We start from the raw sequence: 23,176 nt of genomic DNA on the forward strand, positions 1-23,176 counted from the left end.
CCCTCTCTGACCTCCTGTCTTCCCTGAAGCAGGTCATGCACTCTAACGTGAGAGGTGCCTTCCCACTACCTGAGGAAAGGAACATCCTTATCTTCAAAGATGGAGGGACCCCTGGGAGGGACCCAAACAGAACTTACTAAGCACCCCCAATACCCACCATCACCCCGATTTACTGCATTAGCTCATATTCTTCTGTCCTATCACATCTTCCCATGACTTCCCCCTTATCAAGCCCAGTTGCAGAAACACTGAAGGTTAACAGTTTCTTTTGGTATTTCCTTATGAAGGCTCCCCCGTCACAATGTGTATCACATAAATGTGTGTGTTTCCAGGATAGAGTTCAGCATAGAGAATACAGTTAATGATTCTGTAACATCTTACTACACTGATAGATAGTAAATGCACTAGAGGGGGGTGAGGATTTAATAATAGGGGTAACTGTTGAGCCACTGGGTTGTATATTTGAAACCAACATAAGACTGTATATCAACAATACTTCAATTAAAAAAAAGAAGAAGAAAATGGAGGGAAAAAAAGTGTGTTGTTTTTTCTCTCGCTAATCCATCTCTTGTTAAGAGTCCCAGCCAAGAACCTGGAAGGGTAGAAAGTAAAAGATTTTTTTCCTCTCGTACAAGGTAGAAATCTCTCCAGTCTGAAAACTATGTGCAGTTTAAACCTGTTACTCCATCCTCACTGTTTGTAAGCACAAGTGTCTGCTGGCAAAATGTTCAGAATATTGGACAAGTTAACTGATCCCCAGGAGGGCCCGCGTGGTGTTCCGTTCACAGATGGGGAAGCTGGGATCAAGCGGCACCTAAACAGTGGGTAACCCAGCTAGTGGAGAGAGGGGCCAGCACGCAGGTTCTAGTACATTGTTAACCTCCACAGAACTACTGCCTATGGGGTGGCTTCACCTGTTATCTCTTCTGCTTCCTAGTTATGTTGTGCTTTCAGCCTTTTGTTAGACTGTGTTTTGTTTATATTTATCTTTTCCAGCAAGTTTAGAAAGTATAAATCCATTAATTTTACTGATGACCATCTTAAAGGTTTGCCCCCATTTTTAAACTCTACATTTCTCTGATTGCCAAAAGAAAGAATGAAATAGCAACTTCTGACCCTGCTCCTGTGCATGAAGACTTCTGCACACTGTGTTCTACGGCCTTCCCACCCCACTGTCTCCCATCCCAATTCCCATCTTTGTTACCATAAAATTACTCGGCGTTTGGGGTTCCTAATTTGTTATAGGATTGATAGTTTTCAATAATTATTTTTCACGTTAGCATGTTCAATTGATTTTAATGCTTGCTGCTTATCCTAATACATGACTTCCCCATTCCAGAACTTTTAATTTTACTTCATCTTTACCTTGCAGTCTTCTTTAGCTCGCCTTCAAGTAACTTTTTCAAGATATGTGGGGCATCTATTCTGAGTTCTTGCATGTCTGAGAATATGCTATATGAATGGCAATTTGGGTGGATGAGAAATTTGGGGGCAATAAACTTTGTTTTTCCAAACTCTGTAAGTAATGCTTCCTTTTCTCCTCAAATTTAGTATTGCATACAGTGAAGTCTAATGTCAACCTGGGTTGTTTCCCTAAATGTAACCTATAAAGTTGGAAGGAAAGGTGTTTACTTTCTCTGTAATTAAAATTTTTCTAGGGTGTTTCTAGCTGCAGACTTCTTTCCATTCATTTTTCCAGAAGAGAGAGCATTCCTTTTAGTTTGAATGCTCCATAAATCTGTTCCTATTGCATTGAATTACTGCCTCTGTTTCAGTTTTTCTTCTATCGTCCTGGGGATAACACTCTTCATTCTCAAGTTACCTCCTGTTTACAGCCTTCCATTTTCATCATCCTCTCTCTCATCACCATCCTTTTGCCTGCATTCTGCAAGAGCGTCTCAGGGTTCTTTCACAGACTGATTTGACTTTCTACTCTTCACTGCTGTGAGGATTTTAATTATGTTACTGCAATTTAAGTTTCCTTGCAGGCGTTTCTTACTTGCCCACCTCCCTTCATCTTGTCTACCTCTTGGTATATCCCTCTGTCATTAAGAAAAAAAGAAAAAGAAAAAGAAAAAAACCTCATCTTGTCTGCTTTTTCTCTCAACCTATTTGCTCAAATGGCTTCCAGATTTGTTTTACAAAGACAGTGTATTCTTGCAGGATTCTACGGAAGTCCATATGGAGTTTTCAAATATTCTTTTGTTGTCATTTTCCCTTCAGTAATCGATTTTCAAATATGTACCCCACGATGATATTCTTTTCCCTTTATGCCTCCATATTTTTCTAAAATGGGCTGCATTTTATGTGCATGTTTTATTTACTCATTTTCAAATGAGGAAAGCTATGTCCAGACTTGGTGTTTGCCAAAAGACACTATGCTTATATCCCCGCTGGCTCTGGCCACCATCTACTCGGACACTGGTAAACTCTCTTTCCTCAAAACTAAGCCGGCACGCAAACTGATATGCATGGCGTCTAATCTGGTATCAGTGTGTCTTTGCTGGACCCAAGTGCGACCATGCCCAATTCACAATGACGTAATCCCACAGCTGACTCAATGGCATCCATTTAAAGTTAACACACCACTGACACCGGGCTTCTTACTTCCACCCCAGTCCATGAACTTCACACACAGGGCTCAGAATACTCAAGACACAATCCATCAAGACCAGCCCTTTCCTACAGCCAGTCCTTTCACTTTTCTCTGGGAAGTTATTCTGTGTGGAGTGATGAGAGAGAACAGGATTTGGGCACCTGAAATTAGAGAACCTTTGCGGTGCAGGGATACTGCCTAGGATTTTTGGCTGGTGAAGACCCTGTTTCTCTAAGCAAAGGGGGAGGCATACAGAATCTTCCTTCTTTCTCTCAGGTGTACAGGACTTTGCTGTTTCATGCACCAAGGATGGCCAGACCACTGATCATTTTTTTCTTAATGCAAATACAGACCCATTAGGCTAACAGTAGCAATTTCTCTAAGACTGCAGTTCAGTGGTTTGTCAAATTTCAGTTGTAGGTTTCTGTCTTTTCCTGGGTCTTAACATTTCAGAGGGGACAAGAGAGACTGGATTTCAGCCAGTTACCTTAGTTCAATGCAGAAACCTACTGATTTCTTAGGCAGCTCTTGGAATACCACTGTTTCTAGAAAGCCTGGTTAAGTGGAAGAGGAGTAAATTCTCTTGGCCACTCTCAGTTTGAATCTAAGCTGCCCACCATGATTTCTCATGGAAAACACCCTACTTTTGCATTAATGCTGTCGTCTTGTCACTGTGCGGGTAGCTTTTCAATGTGCTTCCCCTGGAGGGATCTGTCTTTCAAAGGCCGAGGCTGAGTCCATTTAACTCAATTCTATAGCATCTTGTGGGCCTTTCACCTCCAGCTATGATGTTACAAAACCTCCAGATGCTTTAGATGGGACTCAGAGGGCAGAGATGCCAGGCAGGGCACCGGGCCAGGCGGAGAGTGGCTCTCCAGCCTGCTCGGCCCACCACTCCCTTTCCTGGGTCTCCATCGCCAGTGGATCATGTAATCTGCCTGGAAAGCAATGGGGTTGGTGGATTAGGAAATCTCTAAGACTCCTTCCACTTTGAACATAAGCTGCCTGCAGATCAATGTTCACCACATGTTCATGCCTCCACATTCATGGTATCACCTATGCCCAAAGCTCCTAGTCTGGGTACTAGGAAAAGGCACCTCACATTGCCCTTCAGCCTGGAAATAACCCTCAATGTGGGGGGTCAAAATGAAAGCTGTGGCTGCTCTCCCTCCCAGAACGTAGACACAAAAGTCTGCATATAACTTTGGCTGGGGCCAGGGGCACTGCCACAGATCTGAAGCTAAGAACCTGCTCAAACACAAGCCCAGCTTCTCTACTACTTGGAGGCATTTTACACAGATCATCTGAAAGAGGAGTCACTCAAGACTTCAGGGAACGCATTCCTGCAGAAGATGAAGACAGAGGGACTTGCTGAACTCTGGAGCCACAGTGAAGCGATTCCCCCCTCCTCAAGTCCACACACGGTGAGGGGGGCAAGAGTCTCCACTGGGCACCAGCTTCAGGCCCCATTGATGTGGGGTCAGAACAGAGCTTTGCAAAGACCCAGAAGGAGACATAGGGCTTCGAAACTTGGAAGGCCAGCTTATGTCTGGCATGATTATATTCAAATGAGAGAGAGAAACAGAGGCACGACGGAAACCCCAATCGGGTCTGTGAGACTCGCCCCGGGGGAAGTGCCTGAGCGCTCAACTTCCGGTGCGTCTGGACACAGAGGCACAGCTGCCGCCTCCTAAAGGTGAATGTTCCATCTCAGCCTGATTCCATTACACTGATCTAATTCCCTTGTTGTAAGTCCACATTCCCTTGGCAGTGTTCTGAATCCCCTGAGGACTGTCTACAGGGAAGGAGGAGGATTTATGCTATCTGTGGCCTAAGGGACAGCATTTTACAAAGTAAATCAATAAAACCGGTTCATGATAATTTGCCTTCTTGGGTGTCTTAACCACACTGGCATGACTGCTCTGACCAACAGACACAAGGACAGTTTTATTTCCCTCTGTAAGTCAAGCTGGCGTTCTGGTGCACTGCTAAGTCGGGCCTGTGCCGGATCTGGCGTCTGGGGGCCTGGCCACCTTTGAATGGTAACAGGAGCGAGCCTTGGGGCCCTCAAAACGGAAGGCCAGGATCAGCTGCACCCCCTCTCCTGCCTTGGGACACCACCGCATTTCCACACGTCTGTCTGCTTTGGGTAACAGAGAGCTCTGGTTTTAATAACTTCCCCGAATACCATGCCAACTGCATAGACACTTGTTTTTGTTTGAAGTAAATGTAACCTGCTACGAGACTGGAACTTGAAATCCACAAAAGTGCTCTGAAGAGAAAGGGCTTCAGCGCTACCATGATAAATGCAGTTTGCTGAAAGGAAAACGGGAGGGGCCGGGGAAGGTGCCCTCATTCAATTGTCTCCTGGCACTATAGAAAATCGCTCCATTTGTATTTCTGGCTGCATAATTATTATCCCCGCCAACAGCCCTGGAACCCCAGCTGATATAATGTTTCTTTTCTCAGAGGAACAAGACAATACCAAAGATAATACCAGAGATGAACACGGTGGAGAACGAGAACTTGGTTTGGCTGACCTGTCTCCATGAAGTCATTTGCTTTATGTCAACTGGGGTTAAGCTTGAGTAACAAGGGGAGAAGGTGCCTCCCACCCCTCCCTCATCTGCCCCCTCAGTCTGAGTACTTTCCCCTTCATCCGGGCTTAAAATAGAGCTGAACTGAAAATAACTGGGGGAGGTTAAATTGAATTAAATCAGGCCTGGCTCCGAGGCAGCTGCTAATAAAATCATAAGCATTCACATCAGTGCGGCAAAGACAAAAGACAAAAATGTTTACTGGTTCTCTATGGTTATTTTCCTCTCGAAGTAGATGAGCCCTCGAGAGACAAGGCCCAATGAAACCAACCCTCTTTCTATCACTTTTATACGAGGGCCGAGGGCAGAAGCCTTGGACGCTGGCTATGAGTGGGGATTTGTTCTTGCTAGCTTACCCAAGGGGGCCCATCTCTGGTGGCCTTGCTGGGCTTCCCCACCTGGAATGGGCTGGCTGAGCATCATGCATGATGCCTGGTTAGCTGGCCACAGTGCACACGGGGTGGGGAGGGCGTGGGGGGGGCAGGCGGGGAGCATTACGCCCCACACTGGGCAGCCCCAGTGGGAATACATCCCAGTCCAGGGCTCTTCCCAGCACTTGTGGGCTTATTGATCTCCCCATACACTCTTGGTCACCAAAAAGGGGTTTAGGAGCTGATTCTCTGAGGGTCGCACTTATCAGGAGCTATTGGGTGCGTGCAAACAAGAGACTTAATATTTGTCTCTGGACCACTACAGTCCTCAGAGAGAGAAAATTAATCCATTTTTGCAGCCTTTCTGTCTGTTATACCATTGCAGTCTTTAATTTGAGAATACAAAGCTGAAGGTAAATATTAATTAAACTCAGGGCTAAGAGATTTTCACCTGGAAAAGCCTCTTATCACCTCAACCACAGTTTAAAAAAAATCTGGGCTTTCTTACTGCCTTCAAGGTCGGTCACTGACTGGAGCCATCTGTCAACACCTCAGACCACCGCAAGGTGATAGCAGCCATCAAAGCTAATGCAAGATTCGGTTAATTCTGAAAAGACACACCTGGGGGCCCAATGAGTATCTTGGCTGGAAAACATTTATTCCAGTGGAATAACCAAGCTGTTGCATGCCACCGAGCCAGGTGCTAAGGCCATCACTGAATCTGCCAAATCAACAGGCAGACAGAGATTAAACAGGAAGCCAGCGAGTGTTGTTGACCCACAAGTCAAAGACTAGCCACAGGATGAAGACGCCATTCCCCAGGAGGCCTGAAGAGGCGGGCAGGTGAGATCTCAGTGACTTAGGGAAGGCAGAATGGAGAGGGGACCTGCCGTCCTGAGCATAATCACCACGGCTTATAGACCCGAGCAGGAGACACATCATTTTCCTAACCGTGGGGGATGACTCATGGGTAAAATGTACAGGGCTTTGCTTTTCCCTTAACAGAAACCTGGCTTTTTTCAGAGAGAGGCTAAGAATCCAGGGGCATTGTTAGCATGCTGCCAACTAGTTTGCTCTTGCAGCTAGAATTCCTCATGAAAGCAAAGCTCTGGGGGTGAGAGGCGCAGGGCTACCAGGACCCAGGAGCCCCACAGCCTCAGAGAGAGCTGCCCAGGGGGAGAGTCTTTTCAGGCCAAACAGCTCAAAATGCAGGCTGGAGGGCTTTGTTCCTTTCCCAAGCCCTAATCAAATCTCTCCACCTTCCCGGCCACTTGTGCCACATTCTAACTGTGCCCCTTCAAAGAACTCCGCTTCCTGTGGGCACCGCCATCACCGAGCCTCTTCTACATCAACACCATTTACACTTGGAACCTGGAGGGCTGTTTTACAGCTTGTAAATGAGGGATAATTAATGTGCCAGGTGGCTGGATTGGACAAATGTTGCTGAATCAATTTTTTTCTTTATCCTTGGCTGTTCCTGGAAAATGGCCAGGCCAGAAATATATTTGTTCAAAAGGGACTTATGAGTCAAATCCACTTTTGTACAGCTGCGCAGACACTGACCCTGTTCTTTAGTTAAACTTCACTTCATGGTTGAAGGAAAAAGGCACCAGAGTAGAAGGCAGGACCAACTCCCAAAGTAGCTTTCTGCACAACCCTGGTTACCAGCTCATGGCAGGACTGCATTACCACTGTTTTGACAGCTCAGCACCACCCAGCATTCCTGGGAAATGTCCTTCCCCTTCTGTGTCTGCCCTCTCAAGGCTCTGCCCTTCAGCCACTGTTAATGGGTCCAGAGGTGGCACATGCCCCAAACTGAGTCAATGAATCCGTTCCCTGGGACTTTTGGATTTGTGTCTGACACAGGAGAGGTGAAGCTGGAAAGAGGTGAAGGAGTAAACTGTCCAGGGCCATGTTTTTTGCAATGTGCAGAAATACGTTAACTTGCTCTGAGGATGAATGACAGCAGTATGTAGAAAGAGGTGAGATACACAAAGGCAGCGGCTGCTTCCAGTGCACCCAGGGTCCCACAGCACACCCACCAAGTTCCGTAAGACGCTCCAAATTTCCTTTGATAATTCTTCAACACGAGTGGGCTGAGGTTTGCTTTGGTCTCATACAACCCCCAAATCCTACCTAGCAGTCAAGTCCCCTCTCTAAGCTTTGGTGTTTGCATATGTGAAACAAGGGGGTTGGTCCACATCAGTGAGGTTTAAACTCTGGTCCACAGCTGAAGGGTAGGCAGAGGGAAGAAGGTGGGTGCCACACCCTCCGCCCTTAACCGGTGGGGGGGGTGGATTTTCACTCCACAGAAGATGTACTTGAGGGCATTTGCAGTTCACACTTGTTGGAAAATCAGTACACCAACATCTCAGGCTTCATCCAGTTGCAGAGTTCCTCAAATCTCCAAATCTACTCCACTTCCTCAAGAGGGCATGCTGACTGGCACCAAGGCTGAGCTCTCTCTCTCTCTCTCTCTCTCTCTCTCTCTCTCTCTCTCTCTCTGAAATGGCTCACAGCAATAAAACGAACTTTGGAGTTCTTAGAGTTACGTGCCCTAATTTGAATTTCCAGACAAGGCAGGGGAAATGTAGGGAGCTTAGCTGATAAGGCCAAGGGTCACAGCAAGTTAGAATCTTTAAGGTGAATATTCCCAGCTTAATATTCACTCTTCAACTCCTACAGAGCTCTTTCGATTCTTAAAGCACTGATTCCAAGTGTGTTCACGGGTAGTGCCTAGCAGTACAGGAAAGGGAAGACACATGAAATCAGGGTTTCCCTGGGTGTGCCTGGAGTCCCACTGTGGTTACAGGTACATTGTGAATGAGTCAGGACAGAAAGAGTTAATGTCAGTGAATGATACACTCTGATTTGTTAAACTATATAACTTAAACGTGGCTGCAACAAAATTCTATTCAGAGTAACAATCCCTAACCCTTGGTGAGCATTAGTGGTACAGCGGGTGTCAAATCCAATCTGTCTGATTCCAAAACCAATGCCAGTTTCCTCTAAAATCAGATCATTTTTACCATCTTCTAAACATAAGCCCCTATATCCTTTCTTTATGGAGTGTTCACTGTTTAACATGTGTGCTGAGGATTCTTCTCCAAAAATATATTGGCATCCTTCAGAAGCTCAAAGTTCTGAGGATAACAGAGTCCTTGCTCTCTTAGAGGTGGGGTGATGTTCGAAATAAGCTTAAGGGTCATCCAGAGTAGCTGGGAATTAGTAATAATAATGAGGCCGTGATGTTTAAAATCATGCAGCACACACACACATTCCTTTCTGAGCCTCTGGGAAGATGTTTACCAGAGTTCTTCTCTGGCCATCACCCAGGCAGCCAGCTGATAAAATGAGAGTGGCAATATATTATAGCCGAAGAAATATTCCCCCTATACCCTGTACCTCCATTCCCGGCAGTGGCTGGCTATAGGTAGAGTGACCTAACAAAGGGAAAGGGATGTCAGTGTGGTCTTTTCTAGGACAAGAGCCCCTTCTCTCCACCTGCCCATTCGGTGTTCAGTGAAGGTGGCATCTCCTTTGATTACATCCCCTGCCTCCAGGGGGTCTAAGAGTGTGAAATGACACTTACACCCTCACATTACTTTCCCCAGAGTCAGCGCCCCCACCTTGAAAACTTTTATAGGAAGCTTGCCTTGCATCTGTTCTTGATTCATTATTCTAGGAAAAAATGCCTGTCTTGGTTTTAAAAGGGACCCTGACTGTCTTTAATTAACCACAAACCTTGCATTAATTACCATGGAAAATGGATGGTAAAGTACATGTACTGTTCTTCTCAGTAAAGAAAGTCCCCCATGGGGGATGCTCTGGTGCAGAGCTTTCTGCAGGTGGCCATTTCCAACTCTATTCAAGGGGGATATTTTAGAACAACCCCAGGAGCCTAACTTATCTTGTACTTTCTCAGGAAATCCGCATTCTTTCCAAGTGGAAATGCCTAGAAGCTGAGATGAACATAGTCTGATGTTTCCCTGCACCGTTTCAATGCCAATGACCAGAGCATGTGTATACATATTCACGGGAGATTCCTTTTCAAATCATTTGGAAAAAAAAATGTTGGTGGGCTCTCAGAACAGCTTCAGGCTGGAGGACACCAAAACACGGTGTCTGCCTCTTCAGCTTTCTTGTAGACAACTCTTAACCCACCCTTGAAGAAGAAATGGATAGGAACAGTTTCAGCATTTATTTCGGGACATTTCTGATGGTGACCCAAATGATTCCCAAACACCGAATACTCAAGTTTTCCAACCTTTTGGTGAGCAAACAAAAGTTACCTCTTCCATCCTGATCTCCTTAACATCTCCTCTCCCCATTGAAGAGTTAAAAGAAAATTTCAATGGAAGTGATAAAAAAGACATCATTTGCAAGCGTCTAAAAGATTCCTCACTTGGCGAATGCATTTACTTTCTAGAAGAAGATCAAATTCCTTGCAATAATTTCATGGTAATTAATCTTGTGCTTAAATGATAATCCTAAAATTAGAAGCAATTAAAATCCTGCACAAGAATGACCTGCTCAGTCAATGTCAACGTCCCTGTATGCTAATTGTTCAATCTTAAAAGAGGTCCTAGAAATAAATTGTTTCTCCTCTTCCCAGGGATGTAACTATTCAAAGCCCACCTTTAAGAGGGCTTTTCTTTGTGGCACTGGTTGAAGTGGATGGATTACCAAGGTCCCTGTAATGAACCTAGGAGCTTCAGATCACCTTAAGCAGGAGAACAGAAGCCACGTCACTTTGAGCTTGGATATCAAGGTATTTTAAGGCAAAAGCAAACACTGCATCAGAAAATGATGCTGACCAACACATCTGGCCAGCTCACCCACAGTCAGGAGCGCATCCTGAAGGGGTATTTCCTCCCTTCCTTCCTTCTCCATTTTAATTCTTCACTGTAGGGCAGCAAAGTTTTCAGACAGATTCCCTGCTGCCATTTTTATTTCCAGCCATTAAGAAGCCCTGGAAATGGGAGGCTTGGGGGAAATGAAAACAGATCCTCGCCCACTGTGCTGTCAAGGGCGCTGCAGTAATAACAGGGCCCATAGGGCCATCACAGAGTAGCCTCCCCTGTGAACTGCAGGATGGAAACATGGAATTGCCAACACTTGAGCAGCAGTGTGGGCCACGGCTGTGCTAGAGGGAGGGCAGCAAACGAGAGCACTGTCCTCTCTCAGCAGGGCCAGGAGCTGGCTGAGTCAGGGTGGGAGTCGTGCGCCTGGGCGCGGGGGGCCAGGAGTCCCCCCGCTGAGCAGCTGTGTGACCTTGGGCAGGCCCCCGGAGCCCTCCCAGCCTGTTTCCCCAGTTACAAAATGATGGGAATGACAGCACTTTTCTCAAAGGGTTGCTGTAATGAATTAACATACAGGAAAGCAAATCCAGTCAGGGTCTGAACATGGAAGGTGCTTAACCAAGTTGGTTTTTTTCATCTCATGGGACCTAGGCTCTCAGTGGGAACGCCAGCAGCGTCTCTGCTTTGCTCTAATGTCCCTTTTTCCCACATTGATGCATGTTTTGCAGGCCATGAGCATCCCATGTTGGTCCTGATGTTGGTCACCTGGGGACCTCCCTCCAGCTGAGTGTGATCTGTGCAGAAAGCCACAAAAGGCTCCAACTTCTCATTGCCCAACTTTTTGGAGCCCTGAACTCTTTCAAACCAACAGCAAAGTTTGAAAGAACAGTACAATATATATCCTTCAATATATAAGAGCACCTACATATCCTTCAACTAGATTTACTAATTATTAACATTTTGCCACATGTGATTTCTGTGTGTGATACATACGTATATCTTCAGCTTTTTGGTTTGTCATCTTTGCTGAACCATTTGGAAGTTGTAAGCATCAGAAAACATCCCCCCCTACAATATTCCAGCTTCATAATCACCTGACAATTTCACATGACACAAAAACATGACCTAAAATACAGTCTGGATTTGGATTTCCCCCACCGCCCATCACACATAGTCATTTTTTTAGATCCAGGATCCGATCGAATGTTACAGATTGCATTTGCTTGTTACGTCTCTGTAGTTTCCTGAAGAACAGTCCCCTTGACACTTTGTTTTTTTATGACATTGACATTTTTGAAAAGTCCAGGCCAGGTGCCAAACAGAGGGGCACATTATTGGAATTTGTCTTTTTTTCCCCCTCAGGTTAAAAAATTTTGGCAAAGATATTCATTAGGCGATACTGTATACTTCTTATCACATCACGTCAGCAGGCACATGCCTTCATTTTGTCAGATTATTGGTGGGGCTGAATTTGACTGCTTGGCTAAGGCAGTGTACATCAAATGGTTAACAAAATTACACAGGAAAACATTTAGTCCAAGTAACAGTATTCTGACTAGCTACTCTCAGTGGGGTATCATCTACAGATTTTTAAAAACTGAAATAAATCTTGAACTTTATTGAGAAGACTTGTTCTTGGTAGAGGTATCAGTATACGAATTCTGAAAGTCTGCTGCATGTAATGTGGGACAGAGCAAATGAGTAAATTTACTGATGCCATCAGGAACTAGGGAGCTTACTGAGGGAGGGGGGAGACTGAATAAGGACAGGGGAGAGGTAGAGAGAATCCTGGGCTGGGATCACATGGGAAACATCCATGTGAAGTTATTAAAAACAATTCCCACTTTGTCTACTGAAAGAGCTTCGGAATGGTGGCAGTCCAGGAGCTATAAGCACCCCTAGCTCTCAGGTCCCGGGTTCTTTTTATTTCCCAGTAAAACAAACAAACAAACCCCAAAACAGGGTAACTCAGAGACATCAAGTACAAGGTGAACTCTTGCGTTCCTGAAAGAAAGGAAATGCTACCCTGATGGGCTGTGCCAAAATGACCCAGATCCAGTTTGAAGGGGGCTCCCACTGGCCACATTTATAACAATTTGATTTAAAAAAGACAGTAAAAAAAGAACTTGTGAGTCCAAATTGCTACTTTAAAAAAAATGTAGGAGGAGGGAAAGGTTTTCTTTCAGACAAAAGCCAGCGAATGAATATAGAAGGTATTACAGAATTAGAAAATCATTTTGCAACCATCAGTGCAGTAACTGAGTAAGGCTCATCCGTGGCTGTGAAAACCACTGGGTGACAGGCTGCTGGTCTCCACCTGTGACACCTAGACTCCTCATCAGCTAGAAACAGAAAAAGTACCTTGGCAGTGGTGGGAATCTGATGAAAATACCTTAACCAGTGGATCAAATGAAGCATCGCCAATAATGGTAACCTGGATATACTTGGGGGTAAGCAGCTTCTTGCTGGCCCCCACCCCTCCATCTCAACCCAAAGGACCAGCTAAATCAGGTGCTTCTGTGCTCCTGAGCTGGATCCAAATGCCATGGCCAAGATGTAATAGAAATTACCTCCAACAAATATCGTTTCCTTCAGCAAGCAGCTTGGTCTACCTCCCCCTTGCTGGCAGCCCCACCCTGGTTATTATATTCCATAAGCCTGTTTGCCATGGGGAAAAGCATCTCTACAAACTGGCTCCATGCTGGATGCGCCTTTCCCAGCACTGACAAAGAAAGTCAGAGGTTACTATGAACCATGGCGTGATGCCCGGAGTTCAGACTAGGAGAAAACACAGCCACCTGGGACTTAAAATCCTCCCGTTTGAAAAAGAAATATTTAAACTCAGAGCCTGCACTCCATGGTCCTGAAGAACTGTGCAATCTGTAGACTGTGAAGACTCGAGCCCTACTGCCTGGAATGGAATGAAATTTCCCTCCAGCCCTTCCCGTATTACACTCAAATTCCTAAAATCCTGCACTGCGTAGAGCTTCCCAAACACACCATGTCCTATGTGCTCTACATCTTCACCTGACGCCTCGTCTCCCCACCCACCCTCCCGGCTGCACTGTCACCTCCTACGTGAGGCCATCGGCGGCGTCCTCCGGGCAGGTTCTCCCACCGCACTCACAGTCACCTGCACACTGCCCTTCTTCATGTCTTAATTCCCCCCCAAAGACGGCACATTCCAGGATGAAGGCCCAATCTTAGCTCTCTTACCGTCCCCGTGCCTGGCCGAGGAACCTAACCCAGGCTCAGTGTATAGTGAATGGAAGAATCAAAGAAAAAATGCTCACTATACACAGCTGAGTCTCGCTGCTTTGACTCTGTAGCAGATATATTCCTATAAGGTGGAAGAACACACAGAGGGAATGTTACTGCTTTAATCACAACAGCCTGATGGTGAGTCTCGCTACCAGGGGTGAGGCATGAGGATCTACTCTAAAAGCCCTGGAAGGCAGGCGGGGAAGGAGCCCCAGACCCTGTGGGAAGCCCTCTCCTCCCCCAGCGGAACGCGCTTTAGAACTTCAACTCTCCATGTCAAATTAGCAACCCAAAGCATTTGAGAAAATTAGACTTTTCTGTGGAATAATCTATTTATGGGAGAGATGTGCTCCTGAAACAGCTGTTAAGCATACAATATTTTTTTTCCATTTACTTACAGCATTAAATTGAAAATGTGTTCCCATGAGAGAATTTTTTTTTTTTTTACCATTCCTCCAAACTAAATAAAAAAGCACACAAGAATGTAGGAAACCTATTAAAACCACATACTGAAAGAAAAAAAGCAAAAAGATACGGTTGAGATAACATCAGCACCACTGCCCAAAGGCAAAAATAAAAATACACTAAGGAAGCAGAGGCCTTTCCCATAAATCCCACACCAATCTGGAAAGGAAACCCATCTCAATTTCAAAGGGGTGATTTCTGTCCCAAAGCAGGAATCCTTTGGGAGTTTCTATTTTACTTTGGGAATTCTTTTCAATTGAGCAACTTTGCACAGGTAAAATGGGGATGAGCTAATTGAATGATTAACACAACAGCTTGGGATTTAAATGCACTTTCCAAGAAACCACTTGCATTTAGACCATAAGCTCTCCTCATTATGGCTTATCATTTATATCTGCATTCTCATTAGAGCCTGGCTAATTCCTCCACGCCCTTTAAGCCCTTTCCTGGAGGTCTCCTCCTTCTGCTTTTCAAGTAGTTACCGCCCTTGGTCACCTTCCCCACCATGCGGTCTTTCCCTCCTAAAGGTATACTTATTTAGCACTCACATAATTGAGCACCTAATTATACATGTACGTGGATTGTTCTTAACAACTTCACTGTTTCTTTTTTCTCCTCTGGTCCACATTTGGACCTCTGTGACCCCAGAGAGCCTGTGGAATGCTGAATATGGGCTTAGCAAATATTTATGGTTTGCTATTTACTCAAAAGTAGACTCTTTAGTTAAGATGAGAGAACTGGGAAGTTCACAGCCTGCGGGCTGAAAGCAAGGGTGTGGGAGGCAGACCCGGAGTCCAGCTCCAGGTCTGTCACTTTCTACCTTAAAACTTGGAACCATCTTGTTCCTTCTCTCAGCTCATTTGCTCATCTCAAAAATGAGGGTGACAACAACTCTGTGGCATTGTTTCAGGAGTCAATGAAAAGACGAATACAAAGCTCTCAGCGCAAAGAGAGGGCCAATCCTATGACCTGAACACAGTGAGCACTCGACAAATGGAAGCTGCTGTTACTTAAACCATTTGTCAAGACAAACCTGTGCCTAAACTATTGGATTAAGAGGAGATCCAGGCAGGTAATGGGGTGGGGAGGGGTTCGCCATCCCCAGCAGGCACAGCTCTAATGGGGCTTTGCTTATTCCCTGCAGTAAAGTTACTCTCAATGAAATGTTTTAGAGAAATGATTAGTTATTAATTACTTCCTTGAGTGTAGCTTTCTGTACTTAGGATTGAATTTCCTTTACAAAAATATTGTAAAAACAGATTTGCTATGGACTGAATGTTGTGTCCTTCCCAAATTCCTATGTTGAACCCCTAACCCTCAAGGTGATGGTATTTGGAGGCGGGGCCTTTGGGAGGTAGATAGATCAGGGGGTAGAGCCCTCATGATGGGATTAGTGCCCTTATAAGGACAGACACCAGAGAGCTTGCTTTTCCCCTCTCTGTCTTTGCCAAGTGAAGACACAGCTGGAGAACGGCCCCCAGAAATCAATGTTTAAGTCACCTAGTCTGTGGTATTTGTCATAGCAGCCTAAACTTACAAGATCCCAATACTTGGTGCTACTAGCATTAAAATATCTTATCTTTATGTCTATCAATTATGTTTTAACCATTAAATTTGCCATCTGTGTGACTTTGGGCCAGTCATTTAACTTCTTGGTGTCTCAGCTTCTTCATCTGTAACGTAGGTATAATTAAGTAAACTTCCACATAAGTTTAAAAGAGTTAGTTATCTATGTGAAGTGCTTCGAAGCATTCATAAGCATCAATGGCTATTGCTTTGATTATTAAACTATGGCTGAATTCATATTCCTAGAGCAGAGCTATCTATATGCAAAATATTTCAGACTGATTCTCAAGAGACTTGACCTAGATTGTTGCCGTAGTTATACTGGTTGGCAGTATAACTTTCATGTGTGAGAAGTCTAGGTCTAACTCAGTGAAGGGTGTTGACCCCTAAGCTGATTCTACAATTGTTAAGTCATGTTCAGCTCTTGGCAATGCTGGGGCAATTAGCATATGAGCCTGACCTCCTTTCTCTGCGTCCCATGTGCCACCCCAGCCAGGGCATCTGTGCCCCTCTGTACAATTTTCTATATGCCAGCCTCTTGAGGCTCATGCAAGAGCCTAGAAATCTCAGGCAGCACCATATGGCTGCTGCTGTCATTGGAGGAGAGGGCACGGGGTAGGCCCAGCATGCACTCTGTGTTTTGCTGAATTCGGAAGCAAAATGAATGAGAGCTGAACATTGAACTCTACCCAGGCATTTCTGTCTTACAGCGAGCTGTGAACCCTGGGTTAAGTTCTGACTATTCACTTGTAACGTCTATTATATTGCCAACAGCGGTAGCTTTATAAAGCTAAGGAAAAGCACAGAATAGTGCAGCCAACTGGCGTTCCGTTCTAGCTTCTCAATCCCTTATCACCTACTGCAACAACGTTTTATCATAATTTTCTCCTAAACAGCATACTCCTCACCCCCAATACATGACTTTGACAAGACAGGAGCCTCAGCAGGTAAGAGTGAGAAATAAGTGTGAGGCAGTGATGGGGCAGACATTCTGGGCAGAGAGCATGTGTCCCACAAGGGCAGAGGGGCCCTGGAGGACAGAGGACAGGCCCTGGAGGTCAGCCCGGAGAAGAGAGCAGACTCTGTCAACAGTATCAGTGCAATTAAAGAGGAAGGGAGGGAGAGCTACCGCGCTGCCTGCAGGGGGCAAGAGGGATCGATCTGAGTAAATAAAGGAACTTCCCTAAGACACACGAAGGCCAAAGGGATTCTGTGTCAATGACCGGGATTCCACTCACAATTCCATCTTGGCCTTTAGCTGTATTTGGCTATTTTCATAAGGTTATCCACAGGCAGTGTGCTGACCCTCTCCTAGCAATACCTCAAACTCTCTTTTGTTTTCCCCTAAATTCTTACCTGAGAGCACTGCACTGGGTACACAATTTGCTTATTTCTCAAAGAAAAAAATGTGAGGATATATTAAAAAGTGAGCTTTCTCTGGAACAACTCCTGCCCCTGTTTTTCCTTAAACTGACCCTTTCAGTCTTTTCTATAATAACTTCCATCACTTATAAACAGAAAACATGACAGTCGGTCTTTCCATTTTTATGACAGCTTAACAAATAGAAACATGATACCTCGGCTGTTCAAATGAAAACCAATGCCCTTGTCAAAGACAAGAGAGTACGTGGCAGCACGTGACGGAGACCCAAGAGCAAGGAGGCAGGGTTGGCACATAAATCAACAGAGTGGGTCACAGCACAGGCACGCCAAGTATCTGAGGACACAGGATGGGTCCTGGACCAATGAGACTCCAGGATAACCTGATGTGTTTGATGGGAAAACCAAAGGGAAAGCCACACTATGGCAGAGTCCCCCTGCAGACAGCCCCACCAAGAGCATGTCCTGCCCACAGAGAGGGAATTCCCATTCTGTGGCTGCGCTGTCTGCAGGAGGTGCGTGCGGGTGACCGATGGAAGCCTAGGGTCTGGAGTCCAGATGTCTTGGTTCCAATCCTGGCACCTCGCTTACCTTGTGACACTGCAAGTTTCCAATCCCTCTATGCCTCAGCTTCTACACTTGGAAAATGAGGCTAGTGATTGGGCAGCTGTGGAGACTAAGTCAATTAATCTATGTGAAATTCTTAACACTGTGCCTAACACAGAGGAAGCATAAACACTCAGTGGCTGTCTACTGTGATGGACTTAACAGGTCCCCACAGCCTGATGCCATCAAATATCTGGGTCACCCCTCTGCCTCCTCTTGCCCTAGCTCTGCTCTCACCAACAGTGCCGTGCTTAACTGGCTTCCCTGTACCCCTGTCACTGCGGGGCAATACACTGGCCATGCTGTCAGAGGACCCCAACCCACCTGGCCTTTATGACTTTGGGTGACACGGAGCATCTGGGAAGTCGACATGCAGAGCAAAGTTTCCTGGGAGATATGTTAATGCGAACCCGTGGCTCGGGGTCCACCTGCCCAGCCCTGCCTCGGTGTCCACCTGAGCTTCATCCGAGTTCCTGCGGAGACGCTGCATGCCCGACACCTCCGCAAGCATGCCTTACCTGTGACATGGAGCTTTTCATCGGCCACCTCGGCCTTCAGGTAGATCCGCCCCCTCTTCTCCGTGTGGTCCATCCCACAGAGGCTGGGCACGTTGATCACACACTGTTTGTGCACATTCATATCACAGGCTGTGAATCAAGAGAGCAAAGGGTAAGGCTGGACATATGTTCTCAAACCATCACTTCCTCAGTGTTTTGGTTACAAGCAAAAGTGAAAATGAGCTGCCCTCTAACTTGATACTTTGCTATAATGTTTTTGGTGACATGAAGAACTGTAAGCAGATGTCCCTTACAGCACAGGCTTTGTGTGACTGAGAATAGCCTTAAAATACCCGTATTTGTCTAGTCTTAACTGAAGCAACCGCCTCTGCCTGGTCTTCTGTAAATTCTTCAAATATTTAGCAGCATACAAAATTCACATAGGTAAATGCATACAAAGTGTAAGGTAATTAATATTCTATATACACAGAGGCAGACAATGTGCAAATTTTAAAACAGAGGGTATTTTTTTGCCAAAGAACTGCTTAAGCCTCCCTGAGCTCACCACACAGCAAGAGTGAGAATCTGTGGGTCAAGTACAGGAAATTCATAAAAATTTCCTTTCCTCAGTTAACTCTCTATTTTTAAAAAGGCTTAGGAACATTGCCTTTATTGCTTTTTTTTTTTTTAAAGAACTTGTGTTTGATATTTTAAACCTGTCTTCAAATATTTAAATATTATTCCAAGTAAAACAAATACACGCCTGCCACGATCAGCCATCCCTTACCAGATGACATTATGTGGGTGACACGGGGGAGGACAAAAAAAGATCATTCTTATTGCAGTGAACCAAAGAAACCCTGAAAAGAATCCTGTGCTGAATACAAACGTAAGCCTGTGTAGGTGTGCCAGCTCCCTCATCCTCGCACCGTCAGGCTTCCAGATGGAGGGCTGGGACGCTGCTGCAAGGCTCTCTGTAACTTTGACGTGGAGCCTTCATCCTGTTTCTTTGAGTGTTTAATTTTAACATGGTGAAGTAGGTTTCAAAAAGCGTCATGAATAATGTGTATTTGGCTATGATCTAAGCAAGAGAGTGGACATAATGAGGAAAGAACAGTTAGTGGATTCACAAATGCGAATTCTGCTGAGGAGTCTAGTTCCAAAGCTTAACTGTTCAGAACCATGTAATTGATTCAGCCAATAGGAAGGCTCTTGAAAAGTTGTGCTGTTGAAATACTTGTGTTAGCCAAATCGCATCTTTAAGTGCCTGGGTGCCAGAGCATCTGGGAAGGATATGGGTGACAGCAAGGCGTGGGAGGTGGAAGGACCCTGGCTTGAATTCTTGTCTTGGTTATACCATCAAGTGGCTTTTCTATCTCGGGAAGCTCACTTACTCTGGTTCCATTTCCTACTCTGCAAACTCAGAGGCCTTGACAAGTGGTTGCTAACTGTTCCCCCCACCACCACCACCACTAAGCAGAATTGTACATAGTATCATAGCCTAAAATGGGGAAGGGCACAGGAGGAGGATTCTTCCTGCAGAAGGCAAGGGACGGGGCCTGGCACTCATCTTATTTTCTTCCCCCTTTGAGGAAGGAACATAAGCAGCAGCCCCAGAAGACCTAGGACTCTGAGGAAAAGAGTTTAAATAAAACAAAACAAAACAAACTGGTCCAGGCCAGGGTTTTCAAAAATTTTTCAGTAATGGAACACATTTTACAAAAAAAACCTTAAGTGGAATCCTACTAAACCAGATGAGTGTTATTTCATTAGCATAAACTTAGTTAATAAATCCCAATTTATGCCACTTATATACTATAAAGACAATTATGGAGAAACAGAAAAGCCTTCTGATTCAAACATTTTGAAACCCTGTTAGGGATACTAGCTGACATCTCAGTTCACTTTTGACAACTCATTTATGTCTGTATTTTTAAAAGATGTACAGCACCCCCAAATCCTGATTAGAAGCATGTTTAATGGCATGCTTCACAGTCCCAGCATACCCGTCCCTTAGGTGGATGCACCAATAGAAACTGGGTTGCAAGTTCTGCTGAATAAGTGAAGCTGGCAACAGTGTCCAGTGTCATCTGTAAGTTGCCAAGGTTGAATGTGCAACACATTCAAGTATTCATTTTTGTTCCAAGTTTTAAGATAGTTAAAAGTATATTTACAAATGCACTTAGAATTTGTACTAGCAGAACCCCTAAAAAGCATGTTTTTGGACTCCTAGGGTTTCCTGAAACATGGAAGGCCACTGGCCTGGATCATCTCAAAGGTTTTGTTAGGCTATTAAATTCTACAGGTTTCTAAGGCAAAGAAAAAGTCCCTGTGTTCTGAGAAATTATCCATCTACTTTATAATGCTCGTATATTTCCATTTTATATACTGTCTTTTCTCCATGTAGGATATACATGTAAAACTTTTGGCCATAATTACAGTCATTGATGAATGACAATAGACTGCTATTTCCATAATCCTTCTCTATCTACTAGAAAAACAGGTTCCATAATAATCTTTTCATGTCCTGAGAGCAGGAACTTCTATTTAAATAAATAAATAGCCCGAGGAATCTCATGATACAAGAATTAGCAAAGCCGAGTTGCCCCAGTTGTTTTTCTTTCCGCCTGGTATTCAATGGAGATACACACAGAACAAAAACGGAGGAGGGCAGATGGCCGATGCCTTTCTTGTCAGGGGTCTCCAGTGATTGCACCTCTTAAAGGGACGGAGAGAAATTTGACCTGCCCGTGAACATGCAGGGCAAGTGAACTTAAGTACGCCTCGTTTTTCTTTTCTCTGTGGTTTCAGTTTTAAGGAGAACCAAGTGGATTTTTCCATGGTCTACCCACTAATTAGAGACACCGGAAGATAATGACGATGGTTGCTTAGCTTATTTTGTAGCCTAACCAAATGTGGAATCCGGAGGTGGGGAGTCTTCAACACATGGCATTTGCTTTGGGGTTTGACTAGTCTGCATTTTACAGTAACTAAAGATTCCCACCAAGGGGAAACTGACAGCACCAACTTCATTTATACACTGGACTATTTTCTTTAGCTCATAATTAGGCAACTAAGCACTTTAATACACCAGAACGTTGACAGTGGAGAGATCCTACACTTTTTTGGTCTGAACGAATTCTCTTTCTTGATGAGCTGGTGTTGAAAAATTACTGAACCTTGAAGTGCTCTGTAAACCCTGGGCTAAGTCGCACAGCCTCGCCAGCTACTGGAAAAGAAAACTTACTTACTGTCACATTTCATCCCTTGATGGATAAGGCCATACAACAATGACCCACAGTGGTCACAGAAGGTGGGGCTTCCATAAGTGTGGATTTTAAACTTGTGCTTGCTCCTGGGGTCCTGTGGGGAGAAGACACACTTTGTTCATTCCAGTCATGAAAGGACCATGTTTCTGGACTGAGCCAAGCTCAGAGCCCACCACTCCCAATCCTCATGTCAAGGTCCGACAGCATCAGACTGTGTACCATTCTCTGGGGTCACACAATGGGTGATGGTGACTTTGCCACATCATGTTTTAACAGGCTGCCTATTCTGGGCCGTGTGAGGACTCCTCTGTTTACGGGGTGTAGTCTGCACACACCAGGGCTTCCACTGAGGCTATCTTCACCTCGGGAACCCTGGCCACTAAAGCACTTGAGGGCAAGCATAGGGCTTTCGACACTGCGGTACCTGCACCCCCAGCACCCAGCAGAGGCTGCAGCACAGAGTAGATGCAAAAACCGGCACATATCTGTGAAGCCGAGCTAACTGGCTGCCTGGGGTCCACTCAGGAGTTTGGGTGATTTCCTTTTGGGTAGATTTCCAGAAAGACAACAGTAAGGCCAGGTATGCACCCAAACCAACAGAGCCATCTTCCTGTCTCTGCCCAATTTCCAAAGCATTGTATGCACTTACACAGGGAAACTCCAGCACAAGCAGATGGAAACTGGAAATGCACGGAGAGTACACTGTCCAGGGCCCCTGCTGCAGCCACATTACCTTCTCTGGCAGGACACGCAGACAGACTACTGCAGGCACAAGACAGGGGCGTCTCCAGCAGCCTTTTTGTTCCTCATTTCACACACAGATTATCAGCGAGGAAGTAAAATTACAAATGGCATGCCAGGGTAACTAAAGAGCATGGACTCTGTAGTCAGACTGCCTGGGCTTCAGATCCTAGGTCGGCTACTTCCCAGACGTGTGACCTTAGACAAATGACTGATCCTTTCTGCCTCCTCTGTAAACTGGGAAATTAACAGCACCCATCCTCTGTGGTGGTGAGGACAAAACAAGTCAATCTTAGTAAAATGGTTTGATAGGTAAATCCGTGTAAAACAGATGAGCTTCTCTGCTTCCCGGGCCTGCTTATTAATATGCAAAAGCAGAGGGCTGAGCAGAAAGATCTTTATGTCCTATCTGAACTAGAAAACAATTTCATACTCTACATGTCCGTTTCAGAACACATCCTCATTAAATTCCTGCTCCTGAATCCTTCCTTGTGATCCGAGCAGCTGTAAAGACAGCACTTCCCCTAAGTGAATCCAGGAAGATGACAGACGAGCAGGGTTGGGGGGAAGGGTGAGGGACCCAGAGCGGCACTGTGGACATGATAAGCCTGACCTAACCTTTAGTCTAGTGTTCCTCAAATGCAAAGATACATTAAGAAAGATGGTCTTGGCTTTTGGCTTTCTGGTTTGCGGGACTTCCAAAAGTGATTTTGATTTTACAAGATAATTCACCTTCTGGTAGACGGTGGAACCTAAAATCTAAGCCACGTGTATCAATGAATGATGATTACTTTTAAAAGACACATTTAGAAATCCTGAAATATTTCAATCATGTAGAATAGTATGAAGAATATTAAACCAAACACTCATGTAGGCACCACGCAGACTTGACAATTATTCGCCTGCTTTTTCACTGTATGATTATTATCTTCATTTTACAAGATGGTAATGACCTTCAAAGTCACATGGCCAGTGAAGATCAGAGATGGGATTTGACCAATGTCTGCATCTTTAACCCTGATTCC

The 23,176-nt window shown here is 45.1% G+C and overlaps 1 protein-coding gene across 2 annotated transcripts in view; it reads right to left on the reverse strand.

The window, feature by feature from the left end:
- Positions 1-23,176, reverse strand: part of PRKCA (protein kinase C alpha) — a 355,291-nt gene that overhangs the window by 96,494 nt on the left and 235,621 nt on the right. For both annotated transcript variants that reach the window (XM_036899733.2, XM_057501630.1), the window contains exons 4-5: positions 21,393-21,504; positions 18,163-18,291 (exon numbers count right to left, since the gene is read on the reverse strand). In XM_036899733.2, coding sequence (XP_036755628.1) covers positions 18,163-18,291; positions 21,393-21,504 — 241 coding nt within the window. The remainder of the gene's footprint in view (positions 1-18,162; positions 18,292-21,392; positions 21,505-23,176) is intronic.

The sequence above is a fragment of the Manis pentadactyla genome, chromosome 4, assembly GCF_030020395.1.
Source record: "Manis pentadactyla isolate mManPen7 chromosome 4, mManPen7.hap1, whole genome shotgun sequence".
In the NCBI taxonomy this organism is placed as follows: domain Eukaryota; kingdom Metazoa; phylum Chordata; class Mammalia; order Pholidota; family Manidae; genus Manis; species Manis pentadactyla.